The sequence below is a fragment of the Chrysochloris asiatica genome, unplaced genomic scaffold (genome assembly GCF_000296735.1).
Source record: "Chrysochloris asiatica unplaced genomic scaffold, ChrAsi1.0 scaffold00073, whole genome shotgun sequence".
In the NCBI taxonomy this organism is placed as follows: domain Eukaryota; kingdom Metazoa; phylum Chordata; class Mammalia; order Afrosoricida; family Chrysochloridae; genus Chrysochloris; species Chrysochloris asiatica.
The window spans coordinates 1,301,291-1,328,644 of record NW_006408591.1 but is presented as its reverse complement, the minus strand read 5'-3'; the positions used below and the strand labels follow the sequence as shown (position 1 = coordinate 1,328,644).

Sequence of the window (27,354 nt, the reverse complement as noted above, 5' to 3'; positions counted from 1 at the left end):
CTCCCAAGAGTCCCTGGGTGGCACAAATAGTTAAGTGTTCAACTGCTGACTGAAAGACTGGCTGTTCAAATCCACTCAAAGGTACCTCGGAGTAAGGCCTGATGTTCTGCTTCAAAAAAGCTCACAGTCTTGAGAATCCTGTGCAGCACAGTTCAACTTGATGGTAATCGCAACAACAGGAATATCATCATGCAGAAGGGGAAATTGAGTTGGAGGGAAAGAACTTGACTATTATTCCCCAAAAGAGCTGTTGTTGTTGTTAAGTGCTGTCGAGTCAGTTCCAACTCATAGCCACCCTGTATAGGATTTCTAAGGAGTGGCTGGTGAATTTGAACCACTGACCTTGCAGTTCAAGCTGACCTTGAGGTCCAGTGCATTATACCATAGCACTACACCAGGACTCCAAAACAGATCTATTACATTGGTAAATTTTTACTTGCACAGACTTTAGAAAAAGAAACTATTATTTCATCAGACTGCCCAGTCTTCCCTTCACCTCTGGAGTTTTTTCTATTGTTGTAGGATAAGAACTAGGCGATAACCAGGTCAGCGGTTCAAATCCACCAGTTTGTTGTTGTTGTTGTTGTTAGTTACTGTTGGGTTGGTTATGACCCATAGCGACCCTGTGTACATACAACAGAATGAAACACCACCCACTCCTGCCGTTCTCATTATTGTTGTTACGCTGGAGCCCATTGCTGCTGCCACTGTGCCAGTCCATCTCATTGGAGGTCTCTGTCTTTTTCACTGACCCTTCACTTTACCAACCATGATGTCCTTCTCCAGGGACTGGTCCCTCCTGATAAGTATGAGAGATGAAGTCTGCCTGTCTTGGCTTTTAAGGAGCATTCTAATTGTACTTCTCAGAAATCCTAGAGGGTTACTATGAGTTGGAGTCAACTTAGTGGCACATAACAACAGTGGAGTTTTCAGTCAGTTCTCTAGGGCTAGAAAGACCCATGATAGCCTTGTTGGTTTATCTAGATGGAGCAGGAAGCAAGCAAGCAACCTCCAGGCATCTCAGAATCCACTGCTAAGAAATCCCAAATTTTAGGACTGAACCGATAAGGAGATTAGTCTTCCCTGCAGCTATCCTGAGGGGTGTGTCATAGAGATATTGGTTGAAGGATTCCTGTGAACAAGGCTAACCATTTTCTCTGAGAGCACTGAACATGGTAGCTGGTTTCAAATATTTTTATGTTCCAATTGCTTCCGTGGGGAAGTGAGACAGTGTCTTCTTGGCCTGGGAAAATGCTATTCTTTACATATCAATGTGGCTTTTTACCAATTCCATTGAAAACCTGAGTCCTGGAGACATCTAATTAAAAACTCTCTCTCTTGCCTATTAAGTGGGCTCTCTGCCACTGACATTGATGCTGCTGTACTCTCATCCTATTTCGTATGCTTGCCAGGCCAGTCCAATCTTCACACAGCAATGCCAGAGTATGTCTCCTCTGAACAGCAATCAGGGGCCTGTGTAGGTGACCAGGGAGGACATAAGAAAGGTTGTTGATCTCTTGACATGTAAAGACATTCTGTCAAGCAAACTCAGCCTCACAGCGGCTGAGCTTCTGGTGTGTAAACAGAGACTGCTTAATTACACAGGTCATGTCAATTAGTGTGACCTTAGCGTTTTTAAGAAATTAATCACTTTCCGCAGAGCTCGGCTGTGTTCATACTCTCAGGCAGAGTGGAATAAACCTTGTAGAAAATCTGCCGTTTGGACTTTTTTTTTTTTTTTTTTTAATTTACAATGGATGTTTTCTTTTGAAATCCCTAGGCTGTGGTTAGAGTAACAAACTTGGTTAAATACAACAGTGGATACAGGCTTCATTCAGTCCTGGTGAGTGTGGGGAAGGGGGAGGAAGAGAAGAGGTGGGGATAAGCTGAGGATAGGAACAGCTCATGACACAGGGAAAAATGTACTGTGACTAAAATGAGTCTGTTTCTTCATCTTGACACTAAAAAGATGCTAATGGCAAAGGACTGTGTTAAAACCGTGTCATGGGTATGGTTTTTAACTGACAGGACCCAGACAATTCAAGGTTAAGATTTAAATCCTTATCAATTGCTTTTCTTGTTGAGACTGCCAGAATGAGTGTGGTGAGGAAAGGAAAAGAATTGGGTGAAGTTGTCACTGAAGTAGACACCATAATACCTGGAAACTGTGAAGTTAAGTATAAATTTCCAAATTTGCTGTATCTCTTCAACAAAGGGTTTCTGCAAGCTACAGATCTGTTCTTCTATATGAGATTTCTACCTGTGTGTATATGTATGTTGTTGTTGTTAAGTACTGTGGAGTCCGTTTCAACTCATAGTGACCTTGCACAGGATTTCTGAGGCTGCAAATCTTTACGGGAAGAGAAAGCCTCATTCTTTCTCCCACGGAACAGCTGGTAGTTTCAAACTGCTGACCTTGACATTAGCAGCCTGATTCATAACCACTATGCTACCACAGATCCTTGTATGTATGTGTGTGTGTGTGTGTGTATGTATGTATGTATGTATGGTCAACAGTTACCATTACCCACCACAATGGAAATCCATTGCTGTCAAGTCAGTTCTGACTCTTGGTGACCTCAGGCTGTACAGAGTAGAAAGAACTGCTCTCTGGGATTTTATTGACTGTCATCTTTATGGAAGCAGCTAACCAAACCTTTCTGCTGCAAAGCCACTGGGTGGATTCAAACCACCAGTATTTTGGCTAGTAGATGAGTGCAAACAATTTGCACCACAGTGAAGAAGTGCCAAAATTAATGAACATCAGCTATTAAAATTGCAGTTATTGCTAAAGGAAACTCAAACAGGATACTATGATTGAGAATAAGTTTGGGGTAGGGAATGGGAACCTGCTTTAAAGGAGAGGACTTGTTGTTAAGTGCCGCCGAGTCGATTCCAACCCATAGCAATCCTGTATAGGGTTTCCGAGGAGCATCTGATGAGTTTGAACCGCCGACCTTGTGGTTCAAACTGACTTTGCAGTCTAATACATTAACCCACAGCCCTACACCAGGACTCCAAGGAGAGGACTTGTTGTTGTTGTTAAGTGCCGTCGAGTTGGCTCTGACCCATAGTGACCCTCTATAGGGTTTCCGAGGGTCAGCTGGTGAGCTTGAACTGCTGACCTTGCAATTCAAACAGCTTTGCAGTGTGGTGCATTAACCCACAGCAGGTGAAATTTCATCTCAGAGCTAAACAAACAAGTCATTTTGAGAAGAGCTGGAAGAGGGTTCCAAGTAGAGGAAAGAGAAAGAACAAAACTCATTTTTAGCTCATGCTTATCTGAAGAGATAACCAGTCTTCTTTACTTCCTACTGATCAGGAGTGGGAGAGAGAGGAGCTTTGAGATAAACCCCAGGTTCCCACTCCACTGTTATTGGGTCAATTCTGGCTCATAGCAACCCTATAGGACAGAGTAGAATTGCTCTATAGGATGTTGTTGTTGTTAAGTGCCATCGAGTTGATTCCAACCCATAGTGACCCTGTATAGGATAACTGAGACTAAATCTTTATAGTAACAGACACTCTCATCTTTTCCCCTCTGAGTAGCTGGTGGGTTTAAACCACTGACCTTGCAGTTGGCTGCCTGGCACTTAGCCAACAATACCACCAAGGCTCTTTAACCACCAGTTCGTTGTTGTTTTTAAATGGTGTCAAGTCAGTTTCAACTCATAATGACCCTCTGTAGGATTTTCAAGGAGCAGTTGTTGGTTTTGAACTGCTGACCTTGTAGCTCACAGTCCACTGCTGATCCTAAAGCACCACAACAGTCACATATCCCAACTGCCCACAAAAGAAAAAAAAAATTATAAATTAATGATGACATAGGAGAGGATGTCCTTTTTTTGTGAATTCTGTAAAATTTGGAGATTCCATGTTATTTACTAAAAATTCTGCAATGACTCTCAATCAATAGGCAAAAGAATGTGATTAGAAGATTCTTAAAATATGTGCCCAATCTCAGTACTTCCAATCTGCTTTGAAAGCACTTAAATAAAGAAGGCAATATTCTCATCCTTTTCAGTTCTCTCTTACCATCCCCCTCCCCCTGTCTTGGATGTACTTATGTTGTTTTGACAAACAGTGCATCTTGCAATTAAATTCTTTACCAACAGAATGCTGGGGGCCCAGGCTGCGATCACTCTCTTCATACAGAATAATTTCAAGATGCGCCATGCTGATTAATTATACTGAAAGCAGCTCTAATGATAGTTTCAGAATACAGGATTAATTCATATAACATGGTAAATACAAATGGTAGATTTTCAGCCTGATATATTAAACCATTACGGCTTATTGGGCAAATATGTATCTTGGCAAGAGCCTTGTGCTGAGCCTTGGAAGAAAGTATATATCACAGAGAAGGAATCCTTATGAATGGAATTTGATGAGTAAAGGTTGTGCATGCACTTAGAGCAAGTCAATTTCTGTCTAAGCATGGTTGTCATTGAAGAAAATGTAAAATACCTTAAAGGATAGCGTAAAGCTATCTGGTGAGGTTAGTGATTGCCTGTGGATATTGGTCCTGAGGATGTTTGCAGTTATTGGCATTTCCCAATAAAAGCTACTCTTGCATTCTTCTGCCTTTTAAGCTGTAACTTATAAACCTCTCTGTGACATGTCTGACATTGTACTAAGCACTTTGCGTGTGTTAAGATCTTATTTATTTTTCCACTACTTTCCCTCCTTTACTTTACTCTAACCAAACTCACTGGGTTTTCTTCTTTTCTTTAAAAAAGTATATGGAAAAAAATCCTTGATCTTTTCATTCCATTTTTTTTTTTCACAAACATTTTGAAACAACCTCTCATATTTCTCTTTCTTATTACATCAAGCTCATTCCTGCCTCGGGATTTTTGCGATTCTCTGCCTGGGAAACTCTTCTCTCAAATCATTGCATGACTGGATATTTGTTACTCAGATTGCAGCTACAGTATTACCTCTTTAGAGAGGTCTTCCTTAACCACTCAATTAAAAATAGACATCCCACCCCTCTACTTCATTTTCTTCTTTTAACTTAATGCAATCTAAAAAGATATTTTACTGCTTACTTATTTGATGCTTGACTCCCCTCTTCCCCCCAATAAGAGTGAAGCCCTTTGAGGACAAATATTTTATGTATCTTGTTCATTGCTGTTTCCTTGGTGCAAAGGATAATGTCTAGCACATAGTAGTCTTAAAATAGTCTCACCGGCTTATTTGTTGTGTTAGTGCCTTTGAGTTAATTCCGACCCATAGCAATCCTGTAAAGGGTTTCCAGGGAGCATCTGGTGAGCTTGAACCATGGACTTTGCGGTTCAAACCGACCTTGCAGTCCACCACATTAACCTGCAGTGCCACACCAGGACTCCAGTCCTACCTAATGTGGCCACAAGAACACTTCAACAGAAAGCACCAGCTGAACACCAAGATCATCATCAAGAGTTATCAAAAGTATCTCTGTTCACTGAGGAAGGAAGCAGGTTTAGATTACTAATGAGTTTTGTATGTCTCATCTAGTGAGAGCATAGTGGCTCTGTAGGATAAGCACTGGGCTGTGAACTATAAGCTCTGCAGAAGAAAGCTGAGGTTTTCTGCTCCCACAAAGACTTACAGCCTTAGGAATGCTATTACAGGGTCACCTTGAGTTGGAATTGACTCAGTGGCACTTAACAACAACAGAAGCCACAATTCCAGAGATGGAAATTGAGTCTAGTTCCCAGTGGTCTTACTAGTTTACTCGTCAGAATTAACAACAACAACAACAAACTTTATCACAAATATTTGAGGACTTAGGAGTATCTGCTTTTGTCTTACTGTGAAGACAAAAGATAGTAAGTTAATTTTGCCTTCAGCCTTAAAGCACAGATAGAATTCAGTTGATCACTCTTTTGCCTAGCAAGTTCTAGTGTATTACATCCTGTAGGTTTATACATCCTGCATAATTTTTGATAAGTTATGTGGATCTTTCAACCAGATACGAACTAACAATCAGACAAGTTTTGGAGAGTATCTCATTTCATATCAGTCAAAGGTATTTTTAAGGAAAAATTTAATGAAGACCTAACTGCTGCAGGCCATTTTAATGTAAACAATACAGAAACTGTAACCAGCCAGTCACACAAGATGCCACATGTTTGTTCTAGAAGAATCCAGGAGAACTGAAGGATTAACTGGGACTGTACCCTGAGAGACTGGAGGCTAGTGTTGGGAAGCCCTGAATGAGGAGTCAGGAGGTCTCCCTTCAGATTTGCTTCTATTATATTAATTTGTCCTATGAACGAGAGGAAGTTTGTAAATCTCTTGGACCTCAGTTTTCTAAGCTGTAAGAGGAAGTGTCGGTCAAATGTGCAGTGTCATAACTAGTAAAAATTTCTTCTATGAATTTCATGTGATGAACTATTTTTCAAATTAATTGCTTTTATTGAGTAAGAAGTGAGTGTACTCTCCATTGTAAAATTACTCAAAGCCACATTAAACTGCCAGTCAGGCCTTCTCATGTGCCAGAGAATAACCATTGTTTCCACATACAGTTGATATGATCCCAGGCAAAGGAAAGTTACTCAACATTTAGTGATGCAGCCTTTTTATTGATGGATTTATGCCTCTATCTTTGAAATTGTGCCCCCTATTACTGCATTTGAACACTCTTCATTGGAAGCCACTCTCTTAGCTCATCTCTTGAGTCTCTGTGACCCTATGTTCCCTGAGTCTGTAAAGAAGTTTCCGCACTGGACAGGAAGAGTTGAGGGTAGACTGATCAATGGCTCTTGATAGTTTAATTTGAACTTTTTATTGAGGTAATTGTTGATTCATAATCAATCACAAGAAATTATAGAGAAACCCCACCTACCCTTTACCTAGTTTTCCCCAATGGTAGCATTTTGCAAAACAACAGTTCAGTATTTCAGCAAGGATATGGACATTGATGTAATCCACTCATCTTACTCAAACTTGCCTGGTTTTTCTTGTATTTAGATGTGTATATCTATACACATATATGGAGTCTTGGTGTGTCACTGTAGGATATGCACTAGACTGCTAACCATAAGGTTGGCAGTTCAAATCCACAATCTGCTCCTTGGAAGTCCTATACACAGTCAACTATGAGTCAGCACCTAGTCAACGGCATACAAAAATATACATATATACATACATATTTAGTTCTATACAGTTTTATTGTATGTAATAATGTGGGTAAATGCACAGGACAGAAAGGTTGCTTTGAGTCACAGAGTCAGTGGTTCAAGCTCACCAACTACTCCTCAGAAATCCTACGAGGGTCGCTATGGGTTGGAACTAACTCGATTGCACTTAACAACAACAATGACAACAATCTATTACTATAGTGAAGATACTGAGCAGTTACATCACTACAAAGATTTCCTCATGTTGCCACATTTATAACCATACCCATTTCCTTTCACCCCTCATTGTGTCCCAACCCCTGGAAACCATACATCTATTTTTCTTTTCTAAAATTTGATATTTCAAGAATGCTAAATAAATGGTTTCATCCACCTGTAGTATGTTGGGATTAGTCTTTTTCACTAAGCATCATCTCCGGAGATCCCTCTTACAGGTATATGCACACCAATGTTCATAGCAGCACTATAGCAAAAAGATGGAGACAGCCTAAGTGCCCATCAATATAAGAATGGATAAACTGTGGTATGTACACACAATGGAATGAATGTTATGAAGAATAACAAAGAAGCTGAAAGCCACCACATAACATGGATGAACCTTGAGGACATTATGCTGAATGAAATTAGTCAGTCACAAAAGGATGAATACTGCATAGGACCATTATTGTAAAAGTTTAAGAACAAGAACCCACCCTAAAAGGGTGGGGGGAGTCTTTGCTGATCACCGGGATGTATGGGGCGGGGTGAGGGGAGGAGGGGAAGATGGAGCACAAGGTAAGGAATAGACTAGACACAGGATACCTTGGGTGTTAGGGGTGGGGGTAAGTGGGGACAATACACAAGAAGGGGGAAGGGAATGGAAGAACAAGGTGCATGGGAAAACAGTTAGGCAGGTTTGCATGGCCTAAGTGGAACAGAGGTAAATAATGATGATGCATGCACAACCTTGGAACAACAAGACTCTGGGATACAGGGATTGAGGCTTGATGGGGAGATAAAGGAATAGCCAGAAACATCGCCACAGAAAGCTTGAAAGTCCATCTTCAGCCTGTAACTGATTGGAATACCTAAAATGGGGATAGAACTTGCCCAGTGAAAGAGGCTTCCTGTGGAGCCTTTTCATTACATAAAGACTATAGGTGGAATCCTGAACCCCATCCAGAATCTTCTGAGGTGGGAAATGTCCACTTGAAAGGATAAGCAGACCAGCCTGGAGTGGCTAGAAGAACAGAAGATACTTCTTGAAAGAAAGACTGCAGGAAAAATCAAAAACAATATCAGCAGTCCAATTGATTTCTAAGTGAACAAGTAAGCTGTTCTCCCAGGAGCCACCAAGGCAAGTGGTCGGGTCCCCTCAGTGCAAACCCCCTTCCAAGACTAAGACTCAAGGGGAATATACAAGCAAGCACATGGTCTGGCTGGTGACCATGTTGGTCACTGATAATGAGAAATGGGGAAAAACAGTAATGAAGTGAGCTAAGTCTGACCACGTTCAACAGACGCCTGTGAACCTGGGTTGAGATCTGGTTGGCCAGCAGTATGGCAAGACCTGGGGATTCCTGGGCCCAGAGATAGTGACATGGCCACAGAAGACTAGAGCGGAGAGTAAAGCATCCAGCTTTATATGAAGTGAGGGGAGATGCACAAGAACACCCATACTTGTAGATAGTACCCAGTTGACCTGGCTTCAATGGCTGGATGATCAGGAACTCAACTAGAAGAAGAAAGAAGAGGAAAAAAAAAATGAGTAATCTGCTACAATTTGGTGAACTTGACCTATGCTATGGATGTAGTTGCTCAAAAGAGGGAACAAATCTTTATAGCGAGAATCATTCCCACCCCCTCGGTACACTGGGTTGACAGAGATGGGCAACTTAGACATTGGCTACCCAAAAAGGAGGAAGGGGGGGCTAAAAAGACAAGAAGTGACTGGCTTACAAGCTCTTGAGAGGGAGTCTAGTTCCAGAGGGTATGGGGGAAGGTAGAATTTCCACTGAGTGGTTTCTAATCTGTTGGGATAAGGATGATGAAAGGAGATGGGGATACAACTTTTGTGGTACATAGTGAATAATTGCTATCAGGACTGACTGTGAGGGTTGGAAATGTAAAAGTAGATGTTTTGTAACCAAAGAAGAGGAGCAGCTGATTTTGCAGTCTAGGAGCAGAGGTCCCTGGGACCATTAAGTGAGAAGAGCGGAGTGCAGGACCCTACCCAGCAAGGGAGTGATGCCAGAGATGGAGGCAGAGAAGATGATGTAGAGAGATGAAGCAGCTGGGGACTCTGGACTCCGGGAGGGAGAGGGGTTGTGTGCTAATGGCCAGGGGGCAGGCTTTCAGGATATACCTTTTGGTTGTTTGATGATGCATGGAGAGGATTGTAATCATTGCAATGAAACAAAATATGACAGGATGATTGTAAAGATGGTTTTCTCCCATTTACTGTCAAGTTGAGTCTGACTCATAGTGACCTCGTGTGTCAGAGGAGAACTGTGCTCCATAAGGTTTTCACTGGTTAACTTTGCAAGAGTAGAGCACCAGACCTTTCTTTGGAAGTGCCTCTGAGTAGACTCAAACCTCCAACCTGCTTTCTGGTAGCATAGTGGTTACGAATCTGGCTGGTAACCTCAAGGTCAGCAGTTGAAACTACCAGCTGTTCCATGGGAGAAAGATGAGGCTTTCGGCTCCCATAAAGATTTACAGCCTCAGAAACCCTACACAGGGTCGCTATGCGTCAGAACCGATTCCATGGCACACCACCACCACCACCACCACAAATGTTCCACAGTATATTGCTCAAATCCTGTTTATTTCATATACATCAGATCAAGGAGTCCTGGATAATGTGCTGGACCAAAAGGTCAGTGGTTCAAACCCACCAGCCGCTCCTTGGAAACCCCTATACTGGGTCGCTGTGGGTCAGAACTGACTCGACAGCACTTAACAACAACAACTTTAGACCAGTACTTTTACTACCTTATAATTGTTGGTGTTTAGTGTTCTGGAGTCAGTTCTGACTCATAGTAACCCTGTATAGGGTTTCTGAGGAGCAGCTGGTGACTTTGAACCACTGATTTTGTGGTTAGTAGTCAAAGAAGCTCTGGTAGTGTAGTGGTTATGAATCAGGCTGCTGATCTCATGGTCAGCATTTCAAAACTACCAGCTGTTCTGTGGGAGAAAGATGAGGCTTTCTGTTTCTGTAAAGATTTATAGTCTCGGAAACCCTGTACAAGGTCACTATTAGAACTGACTCCATGGCACATAACAATACCAACAACAAAAAGTCCAGTGCTGATCCAACAGCACCATGCCAGGAGTCTTTGATGTTTGTTGTTAAGTGTCATTGAGTTGGTTCCAACTTCCCAACTTGTAGTGACCCTATATAGGGTTTCTGTGGAGTAGTTGTTGAGCTTGAACCGCTGACCTTGCAGTTCAAGCTGACTGCAGTTCAGTGCATTAACCTACAGTGCCATACCTAATAATTAGAGTCAACAAATTAATGTAAAAATAGGTCTGGCTACAACCAGAGGTAAGGAAACCATGTGGTAAACTAATTTCAGCACCCTTCTGCTTGTACTGAGTTAACATAGATCAGCACCAAAAACCAAAATCTGTCATGATTTTCGTCGTCACTCAAAATTTAATTATTGGAGTGAGATACATAATGCCAAAATAGTCTAAACTTAAGCATTGAAAATATTCCTACAGTCTAATCTTTTCCCTCCATATTTGTTGTGAGAATGCTTCAAGATACAGATTTCAGTTCTTTGGGTTGCTTTTGTCATAACCCCTTCTTCCACATGAGTTGCCACTTTTGTTAATGTCGTCTTCCACTCAGGCTTGAATTTAGCTGCAAGTGTCTTTTTGAAAACCTACTCATGAGACAGAGGTTATGCTTCATGAATCTTGGATAATGTCATTGGGACATACAAGGTCTCCTGTCTGGCATGAAGGGAGGAGGGACTGCCAGAGAAATGTTAGCGTGGAAGGACTCCCCAATAACAAACTCCCGGAGGAGCATGCCTCAGTACTGTGAAATGTTGGGAAAACTAGGCTGAATTGATAACATGTCCGATTTATAGGTTGTTTTCAATGCAGCAAGGTTTCGCTTAGTTTTAAGCTTAGAATTTAACAGGCTAAGATGCAGATAGGTTCTAGCAAGCTAAATTACATAAGCTGGTGAAATAGCAATTCCCAGGAGGCCTAAATTGTATCATAATGGGTTGTGAGCACAAAGGTCTTTAAAATGGTTAACATTTCATTGTTAGGCTGATAAAGCAGTAGGCCCAGAAGAAACAATTTCTCTATCCTTTTATTTAAAATAACAGTTCGTGGTAGATCCTCTTTATAGCAGTCAAGATGCTTCTAGATAAGACAAATACTCTTTTGAACTTTTTGCTTCTTATCACCAACAGAACAACAATGACTCTGCCACCTCTGTTAACATTTATTGAGTGTTTGGTATGTTGCAGCAATGATGCTACTAGTCACAGTGATGTAACCCTCACAATAACTTTATGAGTTAGTAAATACTATTGTGATTCTCATTGGAGAGTCAGGAGTACTGTTATCAGTTGGACAAGTTGCTGTTGAGTTGACTCATGGCTGGTTCCCATAGGGTTTTCAATAGCTGAGTTTTCAGGAGCAGGTCACTGGGTTCTCCTTCGAAGTGCCTCTAGGCAGACTTAAACTTGTCACTTTCCAGTTAGTAAAAACCATGGAAATTAGCTGTTTGTTACCACCCAGGGACTTCAGAGAGGTTTAGTTTAAGTTACCCTGCCCCAAATCATATCAACTTTTTGAACCATGGAGATGAGTCAAGAAATCTCTCACCTCCATGGGTAGCTGCAGATTTCTCTTCTGCCTTTCTTATCCCTTCACCCAAACAGAATCTGGAGGGTAGGACTCTGCTAGAATGTGTCATGGAACATTGTTGTTGTTGTTAAGTGCCGTGAAGTCAGTTTAACTCGCAGTGATCTTGTCTAGGGTTTCCGAGGCTTTTAAATCTTTGTGGGAGTAGAAAGCCTCATCTTTCTCCTGTGGAGCAGCTTGTGGTTCACATTCCAGTGCTAATCCTATGGAGCCACTGCTGGGTGTTAATCAGACAGCATATCTTATCGACAGGTTGAATAATAAGATCCCCTAATAAAAACGTGATCCCAGGACATGTAGTGATAAAAATATACTCACACACAACCCTAAACATCTCCACCTTGCTAATATTTATTTCAGGAGATATAAACCCAGGGTATCCTAGTTTAAAGGAGTCCTGGTGTGGCATTGTGGGTTAATGCACTAGACTGCAAAGCCGTTTGAACTACAAGGTTGGTAGTTCAAGCTCACCAGCTGTTCCTTGGAAACCTTATACAGGGCTGCATGGGTCGGAACAACAACATCCTAGTTTATGTCTCAATTTGTAGCCATTGAATGTACTTCAAAATCATTCTAGAGCAGCTCTGTCCAATTGAACATTCTGCAATGATGGGAGTGTTCTCTGTCTGTCCTGTTCAGCACATTAGCCACTAGTCACATAGGGCTACTGAGAATCTGAAATGTGGCTATTGAGATTAAAGAACTGAATTTTTTCACTTTTTAAAATTTCAAATCCTTAAACATGTAAATTAAAATGGCCACTCAAATGGCTACTGTACTAGATAGATAGTGTTGCTCGAGAGCGTAAAGTTCTAAGCACAACAGATAGAAAATTCAAAATATACCTGTTCTTTGTACTTCCTCCATCTTTTTCTCTGGACAGGGGAATAAAGGTGGAGTAAAGAGGGTAGGAGTGGTTGAGTCAAAATGTAAAATCATTTTCCATGTTTGTCTGTCTCAAATTCAAACTGTGTTTTGTTGACAAAATTTAGGACAGTTGACGATTCAGCAGGCCTGACTGTCCCCTTGCCTGCATAAATGTGTCAGCACCTCATTAATCTTATACAAAACTCTAAAGACCCTTCTCCCTCCTACTCGAGGCCTATTTTTAAAGGATACTTCAGTATTCTCTTTGCATTTCACAGTTAGATTTTTTTTTTAATTTATAAATTGCTCTGTGGCTTAATTTCATCATGTGTTTTTTAAAGATATATCCTTGTTAATTACAAATTGGAATGAGATAAATTATTTTGGGGTAAGCAAATGTATTGCCTTATAACTTTCTGAGGAACATATCAATTGACATCAAATTGATTTGACTCATGACAACCCAGTATGTTTCAGAGTAGAATGGTGCTCCATAGGATTTTTAGTCCCTGGCCTTTGGGAAGTCCCAGACCTTTAGCCATCAGTCTTTAGGTTAGCAGCCAAGTGTAATAACATTTCTCAGGAACTCTTTGAAGGATGTATGAGGGTAAGTCAAAAAGTACTGCAACAAAATCAGAAATGCCTTTATTAAACAAAAATAAGACAGGTAAAACTATTACTTCTTGACATATTCCTCATCTGGATCTGTACACTTCTGAAGGTGCTGTTTCCATCTCTCTAACACCCAAAGGAACCTGTGCTCTTCAAGTTATACCACATCAAAATGGCAGTCTAGGTATCATTGAGAGACTCAAATTATGCTCCTTTTAAATGTTCTTTGAATTTTTAGAGAAAAAAGAAGTCTGAAGGGGGCAAGATCAGGGCTGAAGGGCAGATGTGGTAAAGTTGCCCAATGAAATTCTCATAGGACAGCCCTTGATACTCTTGAAGTATAAAGCAGAGGCCTTGTCATGATGGAAAAAAAAATTCTCCACACAACTCTCCTTGTCTTTTTTCACAGTGCCATTTTCAATTTTCTTACAACTTTTTCATAATAAGCTCTCATTATCGTCCTGTGTCCTTTGAGGAAATCTGTCAAGATTACCCCTTTGGAATCCAAAATAGTAGTTGTACATAACCTTCTGAACTGACCTTTTTGCCTTGAATTTTGACTGGTCCAGCAGACACCCGTGGAAGCCATTCTTTTGACTGAACCTTGCTCTCTGATTCATATTATTAAATCCAAGACTCATCCCTAGTTACAATCCATTCCATAAGATCATCTTCATTAGCTTAGATCTTGTTTAAAAGAGTGATGGGAAGCTTTGAGCTAGCTAATCTCCTCACAACACTTTTGGTATCCATAGAGCCAAATGCCTGCTGAGTATGCTCACTTAAAATGGAAAATGCCCAGCCTTTAGAAAATGAGATCCTAACTTCAGTAGTGATTACATCAATGGTAATTCTATGATCTTCTTCCACCAGTTTCTGGACTTTACAATTTCTTAATTCATTGAGGTTGACAGTCTTTCTTCTCTTGCCTCATCTTTGAAGTCCTTCTGACCCTCCTTTAAAATGTTTGATCCATCTAAAAACTGTTGCTTAATGTGGGGCAACATTCCTATAAACTTATTACAAAGCTTCAGTGATTTGAGAAGGTGACTGCTTGAGTTTTGTTAAAAATTTGATATTAGCCCTACCTTAAAAATAGTTTTTAATCCATGGCCCAAAAAGTAGCCTTTTTCTCATGTAGACACCCTAATGAGACTAAAAGAAGGGCATTAATGACAGAACTTACTTTCAGTCATCTACTGATCGCAGAGACTTGTTTAAACATGTTTTCTTTGGAATTAACCTGTGCAAGTAGGAACAGGAAGCCTAGTATCAATACTTTTTGGCATACTCTCATATTAGGTGTGTATTTTCTAAAAAATTGAAGAAATAGTGTTCTCTAGTATGATGTGTTCTCAAGTTTTGACTGTTTTTTCAATTAAATGATTGCCCTCCCCCCCCCCCCCCCCCCCCCCCCCCCCCCCCCCCCCCCCCCCCCCCCCCCCCCCCCCCCCCCCCCCCCCCCCCCCCCCCCCCCCCCAAAGTAAATGTATTTCCCATCAACATTTTTGATGTTTGGTTCAATGTAGAAGTTAGATGACAATGTCTGAAAAGGATGCCATTTTAATCCTTAGAGCCTGTAGCTCTCTGTGTTACAGGTGCATGGTGAATTGCCTTTGCTTTAAAAGATTTTTTTTTTTTTTTTAAAGACAGACATCTAGAATAACCACTTTCTGTATTTCCTGACACTGGAAACAGATACCGTTTGGGATTCCTTTTATAGTTTCTTCACCTAACGTCTCCAGTGACCACTCAATTGTGGTCTCGTAGTAAATCAAGATTTCTTTGAAAGATCCAGAGCTGTTATATAATTATAAATGTTCCACGAAGTCATCGCCCTAACTTAAAAGAAAGCAAGTTTCTCTTTTCTTATATAATAGAGACTCTGTCACTTATATAATACTTTGTGAAAATAAAAGATTAGGCAATTTTCTTCTTCCCCTCATCATTCTCCTGCTCCTGCTTCTTTTAAATTAACCTACAATTGATGAGGCATACAAATCAGCTTCAGGCCCTGTTAGACCTGGTTGGTCAGTCACCAATAGAGAGAAAAGCCACTTAGCAAACTGCCATTTCCAACTTTCCTCTCCTCCCATGAATGACTTGTTCTATCTGGAACTTCGGGTTTCACAATGACCCTGGCTCTCTGAATGGACTCTCCATCATTTACTTTGTATTTTAATAAATTTGATTTAAAAACGAAAATCAACCTCATGTGTAATGTTGTGAGCAAGGAATGCTTCCACAGGCCATAAATAGGGTGCCATCTTTAAGGCCTGTGAAATGGAATTCACCATTTTTTGCAAGGATGTGTTTAGGTCAAAGAGGGGAGAAAATGACACTTTTAAGGGTGGCAAATATGGGTAGGGTTGTGGATCTCTGGAGTGGTACACTTTGCCCAACAGGGCTGACAATATACAGGCATAGGCCATAGCCTAGAATGTCCCCCTTTGCCCTATTCAGGGGATGATCTGAGCATTGCACAAGGCTCTAAAGTTTGTGTCCCCTCTGGCCAACTTGGAGAAAAGGCTTCCTTAGAGGCTGAGGCCTCAGTGTGTGCCAACCCTTGTAAAGCATTTCACCTCTTCAGAGGCTAATGCCTCTCAAAACCAAGAACAATTAAAGTGAGAATCTTTCCAAGCAACTGGGGAATTGAGCAAAATAAATCAGAAATCCTCAGCCTTAGCTCTGGAGGCTCACCTCATTATGAGAGCAGATCTATTAGCCCTCTTGCCATTGTCTTTCATTTCTCAAGTGAGGTGATTCTAATTAAATTAATCTGCATGTCAATCTATCAGTGATCAATCAAAGAGCCTGAGGTCCCCCCTATGCTGCAGGGTGCTTGTGGCTGACAAGGGCTGATAATGGAGGAAGAAATAAACTGTCGAGCAAAGTTAATTAGTCAACATAATAGGTGGATTAAACGGGAGCTGGCTGATTGCTGTTTCCCTTGTCAAAGCATGAGGTAGGAGCTGAAGCTGCAATTACAGACAATTATTATATTTGGTTGTAAGAGGTCGCATGAATAAACATATCTCTGTGGGTTTCAGTTTTAATCCCCTTCACCATTTAATATAAGGAGAAGTGTAGGTCATTTCTTCTCATTGTTTTAGTGAAAGTTCTAAGACAACACCTTTGCCTGTGTCCCTTCTGGCAAACACAGTTCCGATACTTTTTATGAGGTGGCCAATTGGAGTTTGAGCCAGTGCCGCCATTTTTTGTTGGGTTTGAAACACAGATGGAAGACACTTAATTAGCAGGGATTTTGTGTGTGTGTGTGTGTGTGTGTGTGTGTGTGTGTGTGTGTGTGTTTGAGGGGATAGGTGGTGGTCCTGGTAGTTGTGAGGGAGCAGGGATTTGCTTTAATTCTTCAGAGTTAACGTAGTACTCTTAAAAAAGTACAAGAAACCCTAAGAAGGCACCCCAGAGAGAAAGCTGCATCCCAGCTCTCACTGAAACCTCTCTTTTTTATTTCTCTATCCTCTTAACCCTGACACAGTGGAGGGGGGCAGGAGGGGGGTATATTTTAAAGATTCAAAAGATTTTTATTTGCATGATCAACTGTGATATCTGCTTCAGTGTCTAAACTGAAGGGTAATTTAGGTGAAACACAACCACCCTTGTGTAAAAAAAATATGCTAATAAAGATCCTCTTGTTAAAATTATGGTTAACAGTGTACCTTCTGCTGTATAACTATAAACTGTGCAATTTTACTTAAAACTGCATCAAAAGCGTTCCATGCCAAAGACCCACTCATCAATAGCTTCTCTTGTTAGACTTGTACAGCATAAGCACCAGTTATTATGTGAAATAGCGATGCAATTTTCTCCAGTTCCCAGCTGTTATTTATTTAACTTGAGTTTATTACCTTCCATGCTTTTATATTAAAATGTTCATTCATTTCTCTCTTATGTCTCCAGGTCGTGGTGTCTACAACAGTCAACGTGGATGGCCATGTCCTGGCAGTCTCTGATAACATGTTTGTCCACAATAACTCCAAGCATGGGCGGAGGGCTCGGAGGCTTGACCCCTCGGAAGGTACGCCCTCTTATCTGGAACATGGTAGGCGAATCATTTTCATTGGTTGGCATTGCTACTTTAACTGTGAATTTATTTGGTTTCTTTCTTCCAATTCCACCACATTTTCGATCCCATTTCAAATTTCAGATAACCTTTTTTGAGCAATAGTGATTTTCTCCAGTTTTCACTCTTCTAGAGTTGATGCCTAGTATTTGGATATAGAGAAATTTCTTTGAGGGCCAATCTCTCTTGATGTGATGTATTACTATTTACCCTGGAATTGGCTGGTGGGGAGAAATAACATTAGTCTTGAGGCTCTTGGCTAATCAGTGATACCTTGCGAAGACCAGAGGAAACCAGATAAAACGTTGGGTCAAGGAAAGTGAGTGCCACTCAAGGAGCCATGGGTTAGATTGAGTGCATGTCTGAATTTTTCTGTGCGCCATGAGTATGTAGCATATCTATCCATCTTTCCATCCATCCATCTTTCCATCCATCCATCATCCATCCATCCATCATCCATCCATCCATCCATCCACCCATTCATCCATCCATCCATCCATCATCTATCCATTCATCCATCTGTCCATCCATCCATCCATCCATCCATCCATCCATCCATCCATCCATCCATCCATCTATCCACCTATCCATCCAAGAAACAGTAAGTGAGATTCTTTTGGATACCAATTACCATCCTAGGCTTTCTCCAATATCCTCAAATAAAATTCTTAACCTATTTCCCTCACTGTACTTTCTAGTTTGCTACCTTGGCAGGATTATTTTTAAAACACTACCACAGAAATTACTACCTGATTGTATGAGATTTTTTTCCCCTGGCCATGAGCTGTCCATAATATAATTCATAAGGCAGAATTCTCCCTTCTCTGCCAGCAACCCAATTTAATAAACACACCACTATCATTTTTTTGCCTGATTTTTTTCTGTACTTAAGGAATACACAGACTATACTTTTCATTAATTAGCCAGATGTAACTCTTTTAGAAGGAATTCTTTGCCACATCCAGTTTTATAATCTTTTAAAAGTAAAACATCATATTTCTACGGCTGCTTCTTTGTGGTTTCATTAGTGCTGAGATGGATGGATATGACTTTTTGCAGGAGGCCATTTGAAACACCTGCTCATGATTACATTTCTAGCTCCATTTCTGTATTTAAAATTATTCTGATCCCCTCTTTACAGTAATATTGCCTTTCTAATACTCTTGGAGTCACTTAAGGCATTGTATGAAAGGAGGAAGAAAAATATAGGAAAAAACACACTAGGCACAATTTGAAGAACACTGGCTTTAAAAATGGAAGTCCTTCTTTTGCCTATAGCTGATTAGTTGAAATGGGGACTGTCCTATTGAGCAGACTTGAGTGTCATTTTGAAATATGCCAAGTCAGAGGTTCACAGTTGCATTGTGTTCCAAGTTGTAGACCACACACAGCTCCTATTCCTGATCTTGGAAGTCCTATCTGATGTCATGCAAACCATCCTTCCACCAAAACCTCCAAACCTAAAAACAAAACAAAATGAAACAGGCTGTTAGAAAAGATGTCTCCTGGGGATGGAGGTGAGTGAGTAGCATTACCTCACAGTCTGATTTGGGGGAAAGACTTCGAATAGATGCCAGGAAATCCAAAGTCAACTCTTGAGTTTCACCTTTGATGCTTTTTGTGACCTTGTACAAGTCTCTCCACTTTTGGGGACCCTTATTTTCCTTGATAATGTGAAGGTGATATCTGGGTGGGGGACAGGTATTGTAAATAAGGGAAGTGAACTGGGTGGAGACAGGAGCTGGGCGGGCAGTACATGCTCTGCTGCCCTTGAGCCTGCCACTTGTTACCAAGGAAGTGAGGAGAGCCTAGTAGGGCCAGATATTCCTGCTTGGCAAGCAGTAAAAGTCTCATTATTATTTGATGGTAATTAATTACAAATATTTTAAGCACTGAGATTCACATAGAAAAAAAAAATGCAGCCATAGGCTAACATTTTAAGACCTCGGATTAAAATGTCTCTTAAACTTCCAGTTAAAATATTCTTGCCTCTATGAGTACATAAGGAGCTATGGTAGCATAGTGGTTACGAGTTGGGCTGCTAATCTCAAGGTGACCAGTTCGAGACTACCAGCTGTTCCTCAGGAGAAAGATGCGGCTTCCTGCCTCAGAAACAACTCCATGGCACACATGGGTACATGTTAATATTTCAGTTGGGATATTATTGTAAATTTTAAAGACAGCAGTATATATTTCTCTTACCTAGTTTACCAGTGCACAAAATACCCTTCCCAATTATTATTCAATAAAATGGTGACATTTAGCTGTTTAAACACTGCTCATCTTCTTTCAGGATGTAGAGGTTCTATTTCCTCCTGGCTTTCCCCAAAGCTTTCTCTTCACCTCCAGCAGAATGAAAGGATAGACACATTTTGGTCCTTAGAAATGACAATAACATTGAAATCTGCTTCTCTGCAGAATGAATCAACCAACCACACATAGCCACCCATTTAGACACTTCAAGCTGATACATAAAAATGTATTCAGCAAAGGATGTCTTTTGAGCTCTTTCAGTGGTGATGTGTGGGAATGGACTGAGATACTAATTCATGTTGATTTGAGGATATGGTTATAGTTTGTCTTGTGATTAAAAAGTCCTATTCTATTTGAATATACCCTGTTTAAGACTTTAAGAACCACTCCTAACCCCCTACACTTGCTGTCTCTTACTCCTCCATCTCAAATGGCTACTGCACAGTAAGACCGAAAAATGTTTTCACCTTTTGAGACCCATAGAAGTCTTCATTTTCCCCCATTCTGGGCTTTTTACCATCTCATTTATAGGTATCCTGAATTATTTTGAGCTATTTTGCACATCTCTATTTATACCCAGCTTGTCAGACAGTTGGAGGAACATTCCCTTGTGAGGCTCATCTTTCTGCATATAACTAGAAACAGAGATCATGGTCCACATTCAGGCACCATCTCCCCTGTGTGACTCAGGGACTCACAGACCCCTCTGCTCAAATCATGTGTCTGTGTTTTAAGTATGAGAGCTGAAAAAAGGCAAATTTATTTCAGAGAATCGTGTGTGGTCCAAGAAGGGCAAATCCCATCATACTCTGTTGTTAAGTGCTGTCGAGTCCATTCCGACCCATGGCAACTCTGTATAGGATTTCTGAGGAGTGGCTGGTGAGCTTGAACCAAGGACCTTGTAGTTCAAACTGACTTTGCAGTCCAGCACATTAACCCGCTATGCCACACCATCACACTCTAGTTCATGGTAATTGCTCCTCTCCTTCATGTTTTTCTTCATTCATAAGTACTGAGGTTTTTTTTCTTTTTGGTGGGGGAAGGGTTGTAAATTTGTGGGAGGATTTAGGCTAGTGGTGTTGCTTCTTAAAGCAGTAGCTTTATTTCAGACAGATGTTCAGTGGGATAAAGGAGCCCTGGTGGTGCAGTGGTTAAGCACTCATCTGTGAACTAAATGGTTGCCAGTTCAAACCCAACAGCCTCTCATCAAGAGAAAGATGTAGCAGTCTGCTTCCATAAAGTTTACAGCCTTGGAAACCCTGTGGGGTAGTTCTGCTCTGACTTATAGGGTCATTGTGAGTTGGAATTGACTCCAGAGCAACTGGTTTTGTTTAGGCAGTGGGACAGAGAGGCATTCTCACCTCAGAATGGATCCACTCTATAGTTCCAGTCTTTGAAAACAAGCTAGACGTGAGACTGGTGTTATTGTTGTCAGGTGCCACTGAGTGACAGAGTACACTCCATATGACAGAGTAGAACTACCGATAGCATTTTCTAAGCTATAATCTTTCTGGGAGCAAATCATCAAGTCTTTTCTCCTCCAGAACCAACAGGTAGGTTTGAATCACCAACCATTCAGTTAGCAGCTGAGTGTTTTCTATTACTCCATCAGGGTTCTGTCTAAAGGAGCTGAATTGTGGCTCCTCTGAAACCCTACATAGGGTCACTGTGAGTTGGAACCCACTCACTGGCACTTAACAGCAACAACATGGTAATGTAACAGAGCTGCTGTGCTCCCTCCTGTCTCCCTGTAATTTGCATAAAATCATGGGGGCTATGTGCTGGGCATCTTCAAAGGGTTTGGAGAGTGTTGTTACTGTTGTATTCTTCTGAGTTTCTGAATGTGTTTACTTGAATGGAAGGCCAGTTGTGGCATCAGTTTCTCTATTTTTTCCCCCCTGTGGCAAAATGTGGTGGCCTTACAACCAGAGAGTGCAGAGACCCTGTCAGCTTGCATGTGCTAACACTTTATTATCTAATGATCTAATATGCAACAAGGCAGAGTGCCTTGCTCATCATTCTGACATAGAATGCCGGGAGAAGTGACTAAATTACTTTATGTACCATTAGTGCTAGCAGCTATGGTGAACTCACCGGCAGCATTTATGCAAATGTCTGTGAATACACTCTGGTGGCTTTGTCAGGAAGCTGGTTGACAAGCAGTTTAAATGCTCTTTTTTGTGGGGCGGGGGGTGGGGGGGCATTTTCTTATTTTGGCATACATGTGTTTTTTCCTGTCCTCCCGTCTGCTTCCCGCCCGTCACCCCTTTTTGAGTAGCTAGAGTGTATGCCTCTTCCATGGTCTCTGGGGGAAATGAGAGGTCTTAGAACTCAACCATTAGCTGGGACCTTTACAGGAGTGGAGGTTCAGGTCCCAATCTGCTGTTCTTCATATTTAGTTACTTAGTTTATTTTCAATTAAGATGAATCTGTAAAACCTTCATTTGTACTTGATACACAGACAGTGCTGTAAACCAAGAGGTTTTAAAAGATAGACTTGTTAATGTTTCTAAGTTCTAACCCAAAGTTCTACTTACTTTCTTGGCTCAAATATGTATGCTTTTTAAAATACCTCCTCTTTTTTTATTTTCATAGTGGAAACTTAACTTTTGGGGCAGCAGAAATAATTGAATTCAATTTCCCTTGAAAGTATTGTGAAGATTGAGACAGGAAGTATAAATGTGCCAGGATTCACAAACAAAACAAATCATAAGTAAGGCTTGGTCAAACTAACCCTGTTTTGGAGAACACATCATAGTGGTGGAATCATGGGCCCTCTTCTTGGCTGTAATTACAGCTTCAGAGGGAGAGGATCAGGTTTACACCACTGCCATCAGCTCCTCCTGACCTTTCAGTTGGTAGTGCCTCTCTCCAGCTGTCCCTAACAATATGGTGTTATTCTTGCTCTTTAGCATTTGACCTTCTTTAATCCTTTTGCTCTAGACAGAGGCACTTTTTGCTTCTGTTGGTTGCCCCTGGGTATCTGGCCCCATTGACTCCCTGGGTCCAGCTGCATTGAAATGTGTTGTTTGATGGACATGTGGAGAAAGATGGTTGAAGCTTGGGGAGACTATTCTAAATTGAGAGATAGCTTGGAGCTTCAAAGAGAGATGAGAGGCCCTTCTCTTCTCTCCTGTGTGAGATGAGGCCCTAAGAATTAACTGGTAAGTGCTGGTTGCATTTAGTAGAAGAAAGATCTGGCTTTTTGGCTGGGGAATTAGGTCCTCACTCTGCCTTGAACTAGCTGTGTGACTTTGGGTAAGTCTCTTTGCTTCTCTAGGCCTCATCTTTTGTTATCACTTCTAAATCTTCTTTTAGCAAGTAGTGTTCTTTGGTACTCTGAACTGGAGCTGTTGGCATGTACCTTAACCTACACCTCTTTAAGAAAGTACCTTTTGAGAAACAGGACTCCTGCTAAAGAAGTAAGGTATCAGTAAGGTGGACTTTAAATTATGAATTTTTCTCATTCATTCCTAATGAGCATCCACCACATGTCACATTTCCTGTCTTTATGGAATCTATGATCTAAATAAAGGAAAAAACAAAACAAAACAATTAAACAAAATTTACCATTTTCTGGTAGCGTAGTGATTATGAATCAGGATGCTAACCTCAAGGTTGGCAGTTTGAAACTACCAGCTGTTCCGCTGGAGAAAGATGGGGCTTTTTGCTCCCGTAAAGATTTACAGCCTCGGAAGCCTTGTGTAAGGTCACTATGAGTCAGAACTGACTCCATGGTACTTAACAACAACAACAACAACAATTAAAGTTGGGCAAAAGAAAGGGGACCAGAGGGGATGGAGAATAGTGAGGCATGAGGGACACCTTCTCTGAAAAAAAAAAATATATATATATACATTTATACCAATACCTACAAGAGAAATACATTTTTTACCAGGCAAAGGGGACAGAAAAAAGTTTCCAGGCAAAAGGAATAGTGTGTACAAAATTGTTTTGCTTAGGTAAGTTCAAGGAATAAGAAAGAGACAGGAATGGAGTCTGTTGTTCAAAGCCACAGGGAGAGTGGCGGGAGATGAGGCTGAGGTTGTTGCCAAGGGCCAGATCAGGCAGGCCCATGTGGGCTGGTCAGGCTGTGGTCTTGGTGGCAATTGTGAAAATGTTATGGGTCCAAACAGGCTTTGATGAACTCAGTTTTCAATTACATGGGCTCCTAGAGTCTCATGAAAGCCTAGGGCAAGATTACTGTGAGTTGGTTATAACTTTGCCCTTGCCTGCTGGACTTCAGAAGTTCACCTGGGAATTGGCTAGGGCTTGGAGCTGTCTCCCTGATTACTCCCCATTCTATCAGTAGCTAATGTGCACAATATAGGAAGATTGTCAACTATTTTGAGAGTTCTTTTTCCAGATGAGTTTTGTTTATTGATCTGCTTTTTCCATAAGGAACTTAAAACGAATATACCTATTGGTTTCTCTTTGAACTACTAGAGATTCTCACTTTTTTCAGAGCCCTAGAATGGATGGCTACTGACCTATTTGACCTACGCAATGCATTTGACCTATGCAATTGCTTGTCCATCCCAAGAGAATGGAAATTGAAGATGTGAAAATGAACTAATAATAGCAGTGAGGAGTATACTCTCCAGGTTTCTCTCTTCCCCTCTCATCATGAGCAACTCAACTCGTACTGAGTGATGTTTTTGTTGTTAAGTGTCTTTTGAGTTGTTCTGACTCATGGCAACCCTGTATAGGGTTTCCAAGGAGCAGCTGGTGAGTTTGAATCACCGACCTTGCAGTTCAAACAGAACATACAGTTGAGGTGCTATACCGAGTCACCTAATTCAGCCCTCATCTGATTCAGACCTAGAGATGGCATGTGACCTGGCCACTTTCACAGAGTTGTTGGGTACAATGACGTTGACTTTGACTCATGATGACCTTATGTGTAACAGAATGTTGTCTGGTCCTGTGTCATATTTTAAATGTCTCTCAACCTGAGGGGCTCATCTTCCAGCACTAACTTGGACAATGCTCTATTATGATTCACAGGGTTTCATTAGGTAATTTTTGGAAATATAAGGGGGATTCAAAAAGTCTGTGGAAAAATGGAATTTTTATTCCCCCTTCATAGATCACCAAGCATTTCTTTCAAATCTGTCTTAGTCTGAAAGCTGTCCCCCATGGGTGACCCTGCTAGTATTTGAAATGGTGGTAGGTACTTCTGGTGTGGCGCTGTGGGCTAATGCGTCAGACTGCAAAGCTGTTTGAACTGCAATGTCGGTGGTTCAAGCTCACCAGCTGCTCCTTGGAAACCCTATGCAGGGTCGCTATGGGTAGGAACCGACTTGACGGCACTTAACAACAACAACAAAAACAGCATCATGTTGTTGTTGTTATGTGCCGTTGAGTCAGTTCCGACTCTTAGCAACACTTTTTTATAGGGTTTTTGAGGAGTGCCTGGTGAGTTTGAACTGCCAACCTTGAGGTTCAAACTGACCTTGTAGTCCAGTGCTTATCCTACAGTGCCATACCAGGACTCCAGCATCATAGCAGCACGTAGATCACCACAAACTGTTGCATAGTTTATGCCAAAATCCATTTAGTGGTTTTCACACTAGCCCCAGATGTACTGGCTGTCATATGTGAACTTCATACTCGCACAGCTTCTTGGTCACTGGGTAGCATACAATGTCAGAAGACTTGAGGTCTCCTCTCTTACTTTCTTGACATTCATGCCTTACAATTCATGTCAACCTAGGCTTGCCTCAGGTCTCACTTCTTTCCCATTCTGGGCCTCTGACGTTCAGGAGAAGAATGTCTGTAAAATCACAGAAATGCACATTTTAGACACATGGGACAAAGATAAATGACACAGAGCTTCACACTTAGGTGAAAGTCCGTAATGTGGCTGGTTTCCATGCAAAATTCCAGCCAGGTCCACAAGACAGGAGCATGTTGGTGAAGGGTTCAGGTTAAGCAGAAAAATATTGGCATCTTCTTTTCTTATCGAGAGGGGCAAGTAATATATTATGTCTTATCAACTGGTTTTCCTCTTTGAAAAAGTAAAACATGTGAAAACAGAACATTAGGGGTAAGAATACGCAGATGTGTCATAACATAGAGCTCTGAGGTCCCAGATTTTAAAGCTTTTCCTTTGGGTTGTTGGAAAGCTACTTCTCATTTTCTCCTGAAATATAAAGAACACGACAGGTAGTCAAGATAACCAACAAGGATGTAAGTAAAGACTGATTTCCAGTGTATCCTGTGAGTAATTCATAATGTAGATAACACCAGAGATACTAATAGTGGGGACTTGGTAGTCAGCAAGTACTCACTCAGCTTGAGACAGATTAAAGAGTTTGTGAGCAACAGGTAACTGCCGACTAAGCAAATAATCTTTGTTATCCTTATTTGAACATGCCACAGCCAACAGTATTGCTAACAAAGGAGGAATGGTGCTCAGATTTAGCTGCCAGGCCAGGTAGTAATATTTTTATTAGTATTACGAGCACAAATTTATCATTATTTAAAAAAATATTTGTTACTATTATTACTGTTACTACCACAAATAGTCCTGGTGTGGCACCATAGGAGAAGCAGTCAACCTCAAGTTTGGTTTGAGCCACAAGGTCAGTGGTGCAAACTTACCAGCTGCTCCTTGAAAACCCTGTACAGGGTCACTATGAGTTGGAACCGCTTGACCGTACTTAACCCCAACCACAATTACTGACAAAAATGATGAGTAGTAAAGTGCGCCTGGCCCAAGCCATGGTATTTTCAGTCACCGCATATGCAAATGAAAGCTGGACAAGGAATAAGGAAGGCCATAGAAGAATTTATGCAGTTGAGTTACGGTGTTAGAGAAGAATATTGAAAGCACCGTAGCCTGCCAGAAAGACAAACACATTGTCTTAGAAAAAGTACAGTCAGCATGCTTCTTAGAAGTGAGGATGGCGAGACTTCGTCTTTCTTTCTTTGGACATATTGTCAGGAGGGATCAGTCCCTAGAGAAGAACATCTTGCTTGATAAAGTGGAGGGTCAATGAAAAAGAGGAAGACCCTCAATGAGATGGGCTGACACAGTGACAGCAACAATGGGCTCAAACCTAACAGTTGTGAGGATGGTGCAGGACCAGGCAGTGCTTTCGTTTTGCTGTACATAGCGTTGCTGTGAGTCAAAACCAACTAGACAACACCTAACACCAACAACTCTGGTGCTACTGTTGCTGCTATTTTTGGACTATTATTAGCTAATATTTAAGAGGACTACAAGGTTTAAACCACAAGGTCAGTGGCTCATATTCACCAGCTACTCCTCGGAAACTACTCAGGTTGGCTATGAGTTGGAACCGATTTGAAGGCACTTCACAGCAACAACAACTATGTACCAACACTGAGGTGAGCATTTTACACGTACCATCTCATTAAATCCCTCAGATAATCTGATGAAATATAACAGTTATTATCCTCAATTTATGGATTGCATCTCAATTTAAAGAAAACAAAATTCCTCACCACTGGACCAATAAACAACATTCTTATCAATGGAGAAAAGATTGAAGTTATCAAGGACTTCGTTCTCCT

At 41.1% G+C, this 27,354-nt stretch overlaps 1 protein-coding gene across 2 annotated transcripts in view; it reads left to right on the top strand.

Moving 5' to 3' along the window:
- EBF1 (early B-cell factor 1) overlaps positions 1-27,354 on the top strand; it is a 538,394-nt gene that overhangs the window by 334,494 nt on the left and 176,546 nt on the right. Inside the window, exon 7 of one of the 2 annotated variants that reach the window (XM_006864917.1) lies at positions 17,397-17,514. In XM_006864917.1, the coding sequence (XP_006864979.1) occupies positions 17,397-17,514 (118 nt within the window). Of the gene's footprint in view, positions 1-17,396; positions 17,539-27,354 lie in introns of both variants that reach the window. The other variant, XM_006864916.1, reaches the window with a different exon arrangement.